The 14,614-nt window shown below is 37.2% G+C and overlaps 1 protein-coding gene across 2 annotated transcripts in view; it reads left to right on the top strand.

Moving 5' to 3' along the window:
- SCAMP1 (secretory carrier membrane protein 1) overlaps window positions 1–14,614 on the top strand; it is a 115,608-nt gene that overhangs the window by 36,973 nt on the left and 64,021 nt on the right. For both annotated transcript variants that reach the window (XM_060009256.1, XM_060009257.1), the window contains exons 3-5: window positions 7,782–7,880; window positions 9,147–9,255; window positions 11,441–11,569. In XM_060009256.1, the coding sequence (XP_059865239.1) occupies window positions 7,782–7,880; window positions 9,147–9,255; window positions 11,441–11,569 (337 nt within the window). The remainder of the gene's footprint in view (window positions 1–7,781; window positions 7,881–9,146; window positions 9,256–11,440; window positions 11,570–14,614) is intronic.

Raw genomic sequence — 14,614 nt, 5'->3', positions numbered from 1 at the left:
CTGTGTGTTTGTTTTTGAAGTATAATTGACCTACAACACTATTTTAGTTCCTGTTATGCAACATAGTGATTCAGTATTAAATGGTCACCACAGTAAGTCTAGTTACCATCTGTCACCAGGTAAAGATATTACATAGTTATTGATTATATTCCCCACTCTGTACATTTCATACCCTGACTCATATATTTTGTAGCTGGAAGTTTGGACCTCTTAATCTCCCTGACCTTTTTCTGTTGTCCCCCCTCCCCCCTCCCCTCTGGCAACTTGCTGTTCTCTGTATTCATGAGTCTGTTTCTATTTTATTATGTTTGTTCATTTGTTTTGTTCTTTAGATTCCACATATAAATGAACTCATACTGTATTCGTCTTCCTCTGTCTGACTCACTTCACTTAGCATGCCAGCCTCTAGGTCCATCCATGTCACAAATGGCTAGATTTCATTCTTTTTTACGGCTGAGAAATATTTGATTCTATATATGTACTGCATCTTCTCTATCCATTCGTCTGCTGATGGTTCTGGGCCTTCTGGTGGTCTGGGCTGTGTCCCATGGCAGCTGGCCTACTGGTGGGCAGGGCCAGGTCCTGGCACTAATAAGCTAGAGAGAAGATTCCAGAATGGTGCTTGCCAGCACCAGTGTCCTCGTGACAGAAGGAACTCCCCAAAACGGCTGCCACCAGCATCTATTGATATGTCCCCAGAGTGAGACCCAGCTGGCTCCTCCCTCTCTGGGAGGCTCTTCAAGAAGTAAGGGGGTCGACCCAGGCTCCTTTCAATTACTGCTTTTGCCCTGGCTCTCAGAGCAGGTGACATTTCGTGTGAGCCCTTTGAGAGAGGGGTCTCTGTTTCCTACCGTGCTCTGCCTCTCCTGAAAGCAAGCCCTGTTGGCCTTCAAAGCCAGATGTTCTAGGGGGCTCGTCCTCCCTGTGCAGGACTCCCAGGGTGGGGAGCCTGAGGTGGGGCTTGGACACCTCACTCCTTGCGGAGAACCTCTGCATTGTGATTTTCCTCCCGTTTGTGGGTTGCCTGCACAGGGGTGTGGGTCTTGACTATACTGCGACTCCGCCCCTGCTCCATGTCTTGCTGTGCCTCCTTCTTTATACCTCTAGTTGCAGAAGATCTTCTTTGCTCGTCTTCAGGTCGTTTCATCAATAGCTGCTCTGTAAATAGTTGTAATTTTGGTGAAGCTCGTAGGAGGAGGTGAGCTGAAGGTCTTCCTCCTCTCCCATCTTGGTCACACCCCCTTTCTCTTGACAGTTTTAAGATCTCTCATACTTAGGATTTGCTCTTTCACTATAGTGTGCCTAGGTGTTAACTTTTAAAACATCTGGTTTGGGTTTTGGAGTTTGGAGTCTGAGAATCAGTGTCCTCACGTTCCCTCTGAACACTGACTCTCCCTCATTCTCTCTGTTTGCTTCCTGTGGAGCTCTCAATTGTACCTTCTCACTCTATTCTCATTTCTCTTAAGGTCTCGTATTTTCCTTTTTTTCATCTTTCTGCTACATTCTGTGCAGTTTCTTTCTTTTTCTCCTTTTTTTTGTTTTTTACATCTTTATTGGATTATAACTGCCCCACAATGTCACGCTACTCTCTGCTGTACAACAGTGAATCAGCCACATGTATACATATATCCCCTCCTTCCTGAACCTCCCTCCCGCTCTCCCCATCCCACCTCTCTAGGGGCTCACAAAGCACTGAGCTGAGCTCCCTGTGCTATGCAGCAGCTTCCCACTAGCTATCTGTTTTACACATGGTAGCGTATATATGTCACTGCTACTCTCTCACTTCTTCCCAGCCTCCCCTCCCCGCCCCGTGTCCTCAGGTACGTTCTCTACAACCTGTGTGGTTTCTTTAGACACACTTCTGTTTCCCTAATTATCTCTTCATCTTTGTGTAGTCTGCTGTTTCACACTTGTCTATTAAATTTATAATTCTAATTATTATAGTTTTCATTTCTGTAAGTTCCATTTGTATCATTTTAAAAGATATTTGGTCAATTCTTATAGTCTCTTGTTGCCTAGTCATGCGTTTATTACCTTCTTTTATTTCTTTATTAAGCATATCTATTTTATATTTTGCATCTGATAATTCCAGTATCTCTGATCTTACTTTGTAGTTTGTATATCTGTGGATCCTTGCTCATGGTGGCTTGCTTCCTTCTGTGTTTAAGTCATGAGCCAATGTTACTTGGAACTTGAGCTGTGAAAATTCTTTGAAGCCTGGTTTTTTTTGTTTTTTAATTTTTATTTATTATTTTTGGCTGTGTTGGGTCTTTGTTGCTGTGCGGAGGCTTTCTCTAGTTGCGGCGAGCGGGGGCTACTCTTCGTTGCGGTGCGCGGGCTTCTCATTGTGGTGGCTTCTCGTTGCAGAACACGGGCTCTAGGTGCACGAGCTTTAGTAGTTATGGCACATGGGCTTAGTAGCTGTGGCTCGCAGGCTCTAGAGCACAGGCTCAGTAGTTGTGGTGCACGGGCTTAGCTGCTCCACGGCATGTGGGATCTTCCTGGACCAGGGCTTGAACCCGTGTCCCCTGCATTGGCAGGCGGATTCTTAACCCCTGCGCCACCAGGGAAGCCCTGAAGCCTGGTTTTAAAGTGTGTTCCTCTACTTTTGCCAGATACTTGAGGTCACTACCAACCTGGGATATCTGGAAATGAAAATTTCAACTTGGAATATTTTATCTGTATTGGTAGTGTAAAACCTGGTCCCAAGTCTGCAAGGTGGTAGGTTTATGATTAGGAGTTCTCAGGGAAGATTTCTTTCTTTCTTTCTTTTTTTTTTTCTCCTTCCCTATCCAGAGTCAAGGGCAAGACAGGCAAGTATTCATACTATTTCTTTCTGTGAAGCTGCTTTTCTGCTTATCCACTGAGAATGTTGCTTTTTAGGAAGTCCTGGCTTTATGCGGTGATCACAGATTGATTTTACCTTATACGGGCTCCCAAGCTTTGTCTCCAGCTTATTGAATCCTGGTGATTTTGTTAGTGGTATGGCATCAAGGCTCTTCTTCGGATTCGTGGTTTTTCCTACTTTCTGCCCTCTCAGGATTTCCTATCAGCTTAGTCATGTATTTACAATATTATTTAAATAAATTTGATTCAGCATTTTCAGGTACTGCGTATCAGGGGTGTCACTACAGATGTGTGGTCTGCTGTGTTGCCATAAATGGAAGTGTTTAGTGGATTGTTTTAATTTTCTTTTTGTTCATATGTGCAGAAGTGAAAAGTTGGAAAAGAATTTGGAGCCATCATTAGAATAGGTCTTTAATCATTATGACAAGAGCTATACTTGGCTTGAGGTGGCTAATCATGCGTGTTGTGGCTGATGAAAATACTGGGTTCCAGAGCTGGACAGAGATTTCGCTTGCACTGGCAAATTTGAAGAAATTGTCAGCTATCAGCTTAATATCAGTGGTATTAGAGATTTGTGCTTCTCCAATAATTCTCATGATTGCTATACCACAAGCAACTATTACCTCGAATATATCAAATACTAGCTCTAAACTAGCCTTCATTCTTATCTGGTAATTCTTCATACTTAATACTTCATTTGTTACTTAAAGCAGTAAAGAATTTATAGTATGGTTTCAACTGGGTGAATTCTTGAGTCATTTCTGTGTGCTTTTCCTGAAGTGTGCTGCCCAACTAACTTTGCCAGGCGTTTTACTCGGTCATTGTTTTGTTGTTGCCACTTATTTAAATCAAGAGAGTGATACTTTCGGGCCATGATTTTCTAGTTGGAGAATAGTTAGGATTGATCAGCTTCAGTTTTTCTGCCTATTAATATGAAATATTGGAGTGGGAGAACAGGCAATTGGAATAGAGAATTTACAGTTCTTTCGGTGATAAAAATTATAGTGGAGATAAAAATACAAGAAAAAGCTTTACATCCCACTATTCAGCAACAATCACTGTTAACATATTGATACATTTTAAAATAAAAAATTGGGATTATACTGTATATACAATTTTGTTTAATAACATAATTTTTTTATGTATTTTATTTTTGGCTGCATGGGGTCTTGGTTGTGGCATGCTGGATCTTTTGTTGTGGTACGCAGCTTCTCTCTAGTTGTGGCACGCGGGCTCAGTAGTTGTACTCAGTAGTTGCAGCATGCGGGCTCTCTAGTTGTGGTGCGCGGGCTCCGGAGTGCATGGGCTCTGTAGTTGTGGCATGTGGGCTCTCTAGGTGTGACTCGCATGCTCAGTAGCGGCACGCGGGCTTAGTTGCCCCACGACATGTGGGATCTTAGTTCCCCGACCAGGGATCAAACCCATGTCCCCTGCATTGGAAGGCGGATTCTTAATCACTGGACCACCAGGGAAGTCCCATAACTTATAACTGATACAAGCTTTCCCCATTTCATATTCTTTCAAAACTTTTAAATAGCTGCATAATATATTCTCCTATGGGTGGATCATAATTTAATTTGTCTATATTTTATCTACCGTTGGACATTTGGGGGTATTTCTAACTTTTTTTTTGCTTTTACAAATAATGCTGTAGGGAGTACTTTGGCATACACACATTTGTGCAAACCTTGGATTATTTCTGTATATTTTTTAAGAGTAGCTATTTATGGGGCTTCCCTGGTGGCGCAGTGGTTAACAATCCGCCTGCCAATGTAGGGGACACGGGTTCAAGCCCTGGTCCGGGAAGATCCCACATGCTGCAGAGCAACTAAGCCCGTGTGCCACAACTACTGAGGCTGCGCTCTAGAGCCCGCGAGCCACAACTACTGAGCCCGTGTGCCACAACTACTGAAGCCCGCGTGTCTAGAGCCCGTGCTCCACAACAAGAGGAGCCAATGCAGTGAGAAGCCTGTGCACTGCAACGAAGAGTAGCCCCCACTTGCTGCAACTAGAGAAAGCCCACACGCAGCAATGCAGACCCAATGCAGCCAAAAAAATATATATATATATTTATAAAAAAAGAAAAGAGTAGCTATTTATGGGTCATAGGGTATAAATACTTAAATGCCTCTTAAACATGATGTCAAATTGTGCTCCAGGATTATTATATGAACTAGTTTATATTCCCATTATCAGTGTGTGAGAAATGCCCATTTTACCACATCTTTCCCAAAATGTGGTAGTAGTCTTATGGTAATAATCATTTAAAAAATAAATTAGGTGAAAGTTGAATTTCTTTGATTACTGGTGAGGTTGACATTTTGAATATATTTTTTGTTTTTATAAATTTTTAAATTAATTTTATTTTTGGCTGCGTTGGGTCTTCGTTGCTGTGCATGGGCTTTCTTCTAGTTGCGGTGAGCGGGGGCTACTCTTCGTTGTGGTGCGCGGGCTTCTCATTGAGGTGGCTTCTCTTGTTGCGGAGCACGGGCTCTAGGCACACAGGCTTCAGTAGTTGTGGCATGCGGGCTCAGTAGTTGTGGTTCACAGGCTCTAGAGTGCTCAGTAGTTGTGGCACACGGGCTTAGTTGCTCCGCGGCATGTGGGATCTTCCTGGACCAGGGTTCAAACCCGTGTCCCCTGCATTGGCAGGCGGATTCTTAACCACTGCCCCACCAGGGAAGTCCAGTCATCTATATTCTATGTACTGTATTATTTCTAATATCTTTATAGTTTCCTTGTTTTTTTCTTTTTGCATTGAACTTTAATCCATTTGGAATTTATTCCAAATAAATTGTTAAGATATGGGATCTGATTTTTTTTTCTCCCAAACATTTAAATAATTGTCCCAGCACCATTTATTGATATCTTTTCTTTTCCCACTGATTTGAAAAACTGTCTTGATCATATGCTTTAATTTTTATATACATCATCATTGTGTATATACAGTGATGAGTGATATGAGTGAAATGTCACTGTTTTTTTATATTTCTTGATTACTAGTGAGGTTGAACCATTAGTTCCTATGTTTATTGGCCATTCCTGTTTTCTCTTCTTTGTTTTGCCTGTTCAGATATTTTGCCCATTTTCCTATTAGTAGTTTGTATTTTTATGGATTTGTAACAGTTCTTCCTGTATTCTGAGTAGCAGTACTTTTTGTTAAAGCTATTATAACCAATTTTTCCTAGTCTGTTATTTGACTTTTCACTTTGACAGATTCAACTATACTGAAATTTAATAACAATCTTAACTTTATGGTTTATGTGCTTGCTAACCTTAATTTTACAAATACTTATTGATCATTTACTGTGTTCCAGGCACTGTTTTAGGTACTTGGGATACATCATAGATAGGATACACAAAGATTTCTATAGCTTATATTTGAGAAGCTCTTATGTACCCTGAGTTCACGAAAATATTCATGTATATTTTTTTCCTAAAAGTGCTTAAAGTTTGCTTTTTCACTTTTAAGTCATTCATCCACCTGGAATTTATTTTTGTATGTAATGTCAAGTAGGAAATCTAGTTTAATTGTTCCATCTGGTTAACCAGTTATCTCAGAACCATTTATTGACTAATACATTATTTCTCCACTGTTTTGTGGTGGACCTCTGTTGGGTATCAAGTTTTGGGGGGTTTGTTTCTGTTTCCCTACTGTTTATTGGTATATTTCTTATCTTTGGCATCTGTACCACACTGTTTATTACTATATTAAGTCTTGATATTATAGGTTTGCCTACCTTACTCTTCTTGAGAATTGTTTGACCTATTCTTAGCTCTTGGCATTTCCATATGAATTTTAGAATCAGCTGTACTCCATTTCTATCTTTGGTTGTGTCTGGCTTCCTTTTCAGGGCTGCTGTTTGCTGTGTCAGAATAAAATCAAGCTGCATTGGTGGTGTCTTCTGACTTTAATAGTTCTTCTGATCTTTGAACTTCCCTTTGCAGCTGCTTGCTTGTATGTTTTCTCTCTCTTTTTTTTTTCTTTTCTTTTCCTTTCCCTTTCTTCTTGTCCTATTTTTCTTATGGCCATTTTAAAGAATGCTTAAAATTATTTTCTAACTGAAAAAAATAGTATAATGGGGAGAGAAGGGAATTAATAGAGAAGTGTATAAAGCAAAAGGTGCAAATCCCTTTGATAGTTTGCTAAGACATCCCAGAGATTTTTCTGGACATATACAAATGTGTGTTCATAAAAGAAAAAAATTTGGTCATATGCATGCTGTTCTGTAGTTGGCTTTATTTCATTTAGTATTTAAAAGGGCATCCTCCTGTAGAACTAACTAATTCCTTTTGATGACTGCATTGTATATATATATATAGTAATTTAACCAATTCCCCTTTGATGGATTTGTAGATATCTACCTACTTTTTGAACTTGCAGCTACTTTCACGTACTGTTGATCGTCACTGGCAAAGTGGAGGTTGTGCAGTTTATTTTCCATCTCCCTAATGTCTCCCCTCTTATTCTTTTCAAGGAGTATTAGTGGGGTTCTGCCAGGACCTCTCCTATTTACTTTTTAAGGGCACTGGCACATAGCTTTGTTAGGTGGGAAGAGTTGACAGCCTAGTTGACAGTTAACCTTGGTGTAAATTCTTCAGTTTGGTGCTATCTGTATTTTACTAAAAAAACATACTTGAAGGTTTTTTGTTTTCGTTTTGTTTTGTCTTGAATGCATAGTGTTCTGGAGGAGAGTGCTAACAGTGTCGTGTCAGAGGTAGCAGCCACATTGAAGAGTTAAGAAGTGAGTGAGCTTGAGAAAATGGAGATGAAGAGCTTCACTAGCTCTTTACTGCACACTGGATTATGAGAATTCAGGGGAGGAAGTGAGGCAGTTCTTGCCACTTTGGTTTTTATTAGTGTTACACTTTTTGAAAGAAGTTGAAATTGGATTTCTATGTTATGTAATTTGTCCTTTTCTTAATCTTCCTAGCCTCCACCGGGCAATGTGAAAATGCCTAATGTACCCAGTACACAACCAGCAATAATGAAACCAACAGAGGAACATCCGGCTTATACACAGATTGCAAAGGTTAGTTCATGTTACATGTGTAAATGCATATTGGAAATTACAATATCAATAATATTTGCTTTCAGAGCAGAATAATTCTTTGTATAGTGCATTCCTTATTGTTTAATTTTTAACTCACTTTTGAGTCTGGTTTAGCTTGCTTCTCAATCCTGTAATACTCATACCTCTTTTTCAGCTTATAGCATTTGCTTTACTCCATTATTAGCAGTTATTGAATTCATTCATCATCTTGGTGTATAATTTATGTAGAGAAATTTTTATTGCTTTTGGTCTCACGTTTTAATGCACAATTCCATTAAAGTAACAATGATATATCAATAGATATTATTGGAAGAGAGTTATGATGGCTAAGCAAAGCACAGTGGTAGGAAGTAGGAGGTGGCAAAAATACCAAGAAAAAAGGAGATGAATAGGATGCCTGGTATTACGTAAAGTCAGATGGAGTTATAAACCAGAATTTCTTAACCATATCCTCCTTTCACTTCATTATCTTATAAAATATAAGATATTATATAATATTCCTGCATTGGGAACCTTATGTACCATTTAACCCAATTCATAAGAGCCAATTCAGTTGCCCTTTTCTCCATCTGTCTGTTTTCCTCAGCTGTTCTCTTTGTCTCAGTCCCTCACTCTCGTTTAGGCACAGAGTTCACCTTAATTTCATTTTCCCAATTACCTTACGATTTTTTTTAACATCTTTATTGGAGTATAATTGCTTTACAATGGTGTGTTAGTTTCTGCTGTATAACAAAGTGAATCAGCTATACATATACATATATCCCCATATCTCCTCCCTCTTGCGTCTCCCTCCCACCCTCCTTATCCCACCCCTCTAAGTGGTCACAAAGCACCGAGCTGATCTCCCTGTGCTATGCGGCTCCTTCCCACTAGCTATCTATTTTACATTTGGTAATGTATATATAAGTCCATGCAACTCTCACTTCATCTCAGCTTACCCTTACCCCTCCCTGTGTCCTCAAGTCCTACCTTAGAATTTTAACTGCTTTCACTGACAGAATTTTTTCTTGTCCTAATGGGCCCAACATTTCTACCGTGGGTTTTCATAACCAAAAGGCCAAAATGGGCGAAATATTTCCATAATATTTTCTGAAACTGTAATCTTTAGTGAATTCCTATATTGTGGAAAGAGCATTTGAATTAGGTTTCTAGCATAGTAGAGAAGTAGGAGTATAGTAGAAGCAGAAGTAGAAATGTTGCTGTATTTTATACTTCTGACAATGTATTCCCTTATTTTTTGTTTAGGAGCATGCCTTGGCCCAAGCTGAACTTCTTAAACGCCAGGAAGAACTAGAAAGAAAAGCAGCAGAATTAGATCGTCGAGAACGAGAAATGCAAAATCTCAGTCAACATGGTAATATCCAAAGAAATTTCAAATAAAAATAACTTTAAAATTCTTTAAAATTTTAAGCTTTTGCACTAGCTCTAGATCATTTGGTTTGTGGATATAAAGCTCTGCCCTGTTATTCTAGCAAGGAGGTCAGACATGGCAGATTTTCTATCTGATGCTCTGTGGCTCTCTGATCTTGGCTGATTTACATAGTGTTTTGATTAGAACAGTGTTAGCCTCTGAATGCAAATATGATGATTTTGGTTTATTGTAAGGTCAGGAGTCTTTGATTCTGCTCTTGGGCCTTTACCTCGGTCTGTTAAAGCTTTATGAGCACATGGTAGTGTGCCCTATGTTTGACTGCATTTAACTCTTAACTTCTGGTTTATTCAGACCAGTTTCAAATTAATCTGCCCCTGTCCTCACAAGTATATCCGTATATGTCAAACCAAGTTTAAAAAAAAAAAAAAAGCTTCTGTGGTGAGGTGACTCTAGGAAGCCTGGGGTATTCTGATGATGCCAAAGAAATAAGTAAGTGGTGAATTTTGATTATGTCCTATGAAATTCATTCAGGCTGTGACTACCAAAGGTCACTTCAAGGGAGTAGCTTAGGGAAAGCTAGCAAGTGTCTGGGTAAGAAGCGATGAGAGAACTAGACAAGTCATTGTGAGTATGTCTGGATAGTGATGGAGTGACAATGTTAGGACAGTGATAACATTCAGTGATACTGAACTATTTCTTCCTTAACCTAGAATGTGTAAGTCTAGGGCCTCAGGAGGACACATTTATCCTGGGCCATTTTCTTGCTTCCAACATCAGAGACAGCATCTGTGAAAGGAGAAACTAGAGGTTTAATTGAGATCAATATTTCTGAAATACATGTAACGAAAATCTGTCCTGTTCCCTTAGCTTTGACTAATACAAATTACTTCTATGAGAGATGTTTTAGTAAATGAAGTAGTTATGAAGTGTGGTAAATTAAGAGACTTGCCGTATGTTATACACTTAAGTACTTTTCATCTGTTAGCTCATTTCATCCTCAGTACAATTCTGTGAAGGGTGCTGAGTTCTTCTCACTTTACAGATGTAGAAACAAAGTCTTCAGCAGGTTGGATAAGTTGCCCAAGCCCTCCTAGCCAGTAAGTGTCTAGGAGCTTCTATTGATAGTTTCAGAGCCTTTGTTCTTTACTACTATTCTCTGCTTCTCGAGTAGTATGAGACTTGTATGAGAAATGAAAGAACAACATGTAGTTTGAAAAGAATGATAAAACAGTGGAGACATGTTGGGAAGAATCAGAAATAGAGGACGCTTTTTTCCCACTATGAAGAATTTCCTGGTCTATGAAAAAGTATGTAAAATCTAATCTTTGTAAGTGTGGGATATAATATCTAAAATGAGAAAATGGCCTTTAGGCGCTATTTTTACTCTCTGTTTTCAATGTTTTGACTTCTTTAATTTTAGTTTTTTATTTCCCCACACCACTTCCCAAGCCTTATTTTCAGTCTAGTTTCTTTAAATAGACACATTTTCTCTCCTTACACATGGAATTTGTTTTTTCCCTAGGTTTTTGAAGGTGCTATAATTCCTCAGCTTCTTTCTCATGACTGTTTTGTATTTTCACATAGTTTTATGCTTTTCTTACATGTGTCTTTTGGACATTATTTTTTTCAGACTTGGAGATTTCCAAATTTGATTCTTTGGTACTGGTTATCTTATGTTTCTTTATGGAGTTAACAGTAGAAAACTTTGAAAGATTCAGAAGCTGGTCTTCCCTCTCCACATGCGTTAGGAGTTATATTTAAAAATTGAAGACGTGGAGGAGGAAATCTGTAGGGACTTAAAAACTTCATGGCCTTCATGTGAGAGCCAGAGTCTTGGGACTTTGAAATAAATCTCTTTTTAGGGCAGAGTCACAGGATATGTCCCTGTGCTCTTTTTTCTTTTCTTGTTTCAACTTACATAAGTGGTATGACACTGGAAAATTATTTTACCATGTAATGAGTTCTAAATTGATATTTTGGGAAAAGTTTTAAAAATAAAAAGCTTGGTTTTCAGAGTTGTAGGAATGTAGAGATACAGTGTTATATTTTTGAAACACCTATTAAAAGAATAGATAATATTCTTCTTTATTATGAAACAAATAATTACATGCAAAAAGAATAGCACATATTTGTCCTTATATAAATAACTTTGTTTTTTTATTTGCAGGCAGAAAAAACAATTGGCCACCTCTTCCTGACAATTTTCCTGTGGGACCTTGTTTCTATCAGGATTTTTCTGTAGACATTCCTGTGGAATTCCAAAAGACAGTAAAGATTATGTACTACTTATGGATGTGTGAGTATAGAACAAATTATATATTTATTTGAAAAAGTTTATATTTTATTCTCAAAATCTACATTTTTAAAACTCATATAAGGGTAGTATCATAAGTTGGTCTTTTCCTATAGATATTTTAATTTTGAGTGAATCATGTTGTATTTAGGTATGTCAAAATTGTATACTATGTGACAATCTAAGTTCTTAGCTGAGGAAGACCTATATATTGAGAACTGGCATTCTTTTGAGGAAAGGACTTCCCTATCATACAGTAGAATTTTCAATGATCCTTTCTCCCTGCAAAATGTTATCGAGGCAATATTTGCTTTGAAAAAATTACTCATATGATTTTTATGCAAATGAAGGCTATTAAAGCATTATGACTTTTTAAAAGGGGCATAAAATATTGAAATATTATAAACTATTTTTCTTAGAGCTTTGAGCACAATTTACTTTCCATTTTCAAGTGGTGAGGAATACTTTTATTATTGGAAGTGCCTAATTAATATAGGATGTTTCATTAAATAGAACGTTAGGACATACATTTTAGGCTGTGATGTTCACATTGCTTTGAATATAATTATGACACATGGAATATTCAAACTAAATGTCAACCTTTTACCAGTTTTTTGTATGTACACAGAATTCCCACTTATTCTGTTGCATTTTTATTCCAAACAGCAGTCTCAGCCCCATTTAACATCATTGTGTCAGTAGGAGAGGTAGCTGTCATGACTTCTCATCTGCACAGTTGCTGGGTTAATGGACACATTGTGGAGTAAACTCTCATTGGAGGAAATTTGTATGTTCTTACTGTATGATTAGGGAGCCTCCCTCCACCAAATATATGAGATCATTTTCCTCAAAATCTTTTAGGAGTATTCTTCACATTTGTGAAACTGCTTTGGAATATGAGAAATGATTCCTTATGGATAGTACATTTTTAACTCTTAGTTTCTTTTGAGTTATGTTGTTAATCTGATTTCTTTGGTTAATCCTGAGTGTCAGTAGTATTACATATTTTTATTTTTAAAGGTTTTGATTTCATATATGTCCATATTAAACAACTCTTATTTAATCAATAAATCATAAAATATATGTAGATTATAAAATAATTATTTTCTTAATGAGCAGAAATTGGCCTCACATTTTAAGTATAAGTTCTTTGACTTTAGTGAAAAAACACTTTAAATGGGGGAGATGGGTGTTGGAAGAAAATTCTATAAGGAATTTAGTAAATAGAGATTGAATGGGGAAGATGATTAATTTTAACTGAATGGTTAACTGCTTTACCAATGCTGATTGTTTCAAAATAGGTCTGTTTTGTCTTAGAAATATATAACTTTCTGAGGTTCTTAGAAATAATATAGTTGGCTATAGTTTTTCCTAGCCCTATTCAGTTTGCAGATCTGTTAACTATTCAAAGAGGGCTCAAGATTCCATCCAGTTAAGGTTCCAATTTGAAGAAGCATTACCTGGAACAAAGTAGGATCTAGTGCTAGTTCAGCACTATCTCTAAATTTCATAGAATATAGGTTGTTTTAATAAATTATTTTCAAGAAGTGTCATCTTGTTACTGATTTTGGAGTTGACTGATGCTTTCACATTGTACTAATAATTATAACAAGAGATAACATTTATGGAGGATTTATCAATACTTTGTGCCAGGCACAGAACTAATCACTTTATATACATTATGTTATTAACTCTTAACCATGTTATGAAGCAGCTACTATATTATCTAGTATTATAGATTGGGAAACTAAAGCTTAGAGAATTTGAGGTAACTTGTCCAAGATTACACAGCAAGTAAGGTTGGGGTTGGATAGCTTGACTCTAGATCCCAGCGTCTAGATTTCCATGTTATACCACCTACAAAGTACCAAAATAAAGAAGTAATTTACATTTTAAACCCAAATATGATGAAGTTATGGTTTCAAAGTTACCTTACTTGAAGCAAATAATTTTCACTCTAAAGGAACTGAAGCAATTAGAAATACCACTATGAAATGAATCTCAACCTCTTTGAGTATACTCTTGAATTTAAAGAGAAAGAAAAATATCCAGCTACATTAAAGACCACTTAGTGAGGAAGATAATATATTGTCCTAAATTTGTTTATTTTAGGTATCTATATTGTAATGCAGAACTTAGCAAGAAGAGTAATAGTTGCAAATTTAGATTCTAGTGACAGTTGCGAATTTAGGTCCACTAATACCAGATTTGAGTGCTTAATAAAGCAAATTGAAATTTTATAAGAAGGAGGGTTATTCAACTTGGAAATCATGTAAATGAAATGGCCTAAAATTTTCTTTAGTGTTTTACCTACACTTGGAATCCACCAAGTGGATTGGAATTGGATTGAAATTAGCAACATAGAATCATGCATTTCACATTACCTTGCCTTTCTATGTGTTTTTTGATCTCTATGTAAGTGTACTGATTGTTTAGTAAGTAGGCCTAGATGCTTCCTCTTCATTGGGGTACAAACAAATGACCTATTATTGATCATGGTTGTTGGTTACTATGAAAACACATATAGAAAAAATTTTAATAGATTACACAAAATTTAATTGATATTTTTATCTATACTTGGAAGAATTTTTGTGAACTTTAAAATACTCATACCGATATAGTCTGTCTTTTTTTTCTTAAACAGATTAGGAGATAAACCTTGAAAAGTTATTTCTTTGGAGGTTGAAATTTGAGTTAGAATGTTCTGAACATTTAAAACTTTTTTAGGCAATTGGATGCCATTTAATATTACAGAATAATATCTCACAATCTCTTGAATTCTGTTTTTAAGCCCTTAACAGAACTACTTTTATTTCGAGGTGAAGGATTTTGAGTAAATTTATTAGTAAGCTAGCTTTCATGAGTTAGAAATCCTAATGGGAATAAGTAAGTCTTTCCTGTGTAGTAGAATGGGGTGGAATTTTAAAGCTGGAAGAGCCTCCTGCATTTCTCCTGCTGAAAAATTGAAATGCACAGAGGTTGATTAGCTCGATATTATATCACTATAACCCAGGTGTTTTCATTCCTCCTCTGGAGCTCTTTCTCCTT

This window comes from Delphinus delphis, chromosome 3 (genome assembly GCF_949987515.2).
Source record: "Delphinus delphis chromosome 3, mDelDel1.2, whole genome shotgun sequence".
NCBI lineage: Eukaryota > Metazoa > Chordata > Mammalia > Artiodactyla > Delphinidae > Delphinus > Delphinus delphis.
The sequence above is the reverse complement of the archived record's forward strand: the minus strand, read 5'-3'. Positions and strand labels throughout refer to the sequence as shown.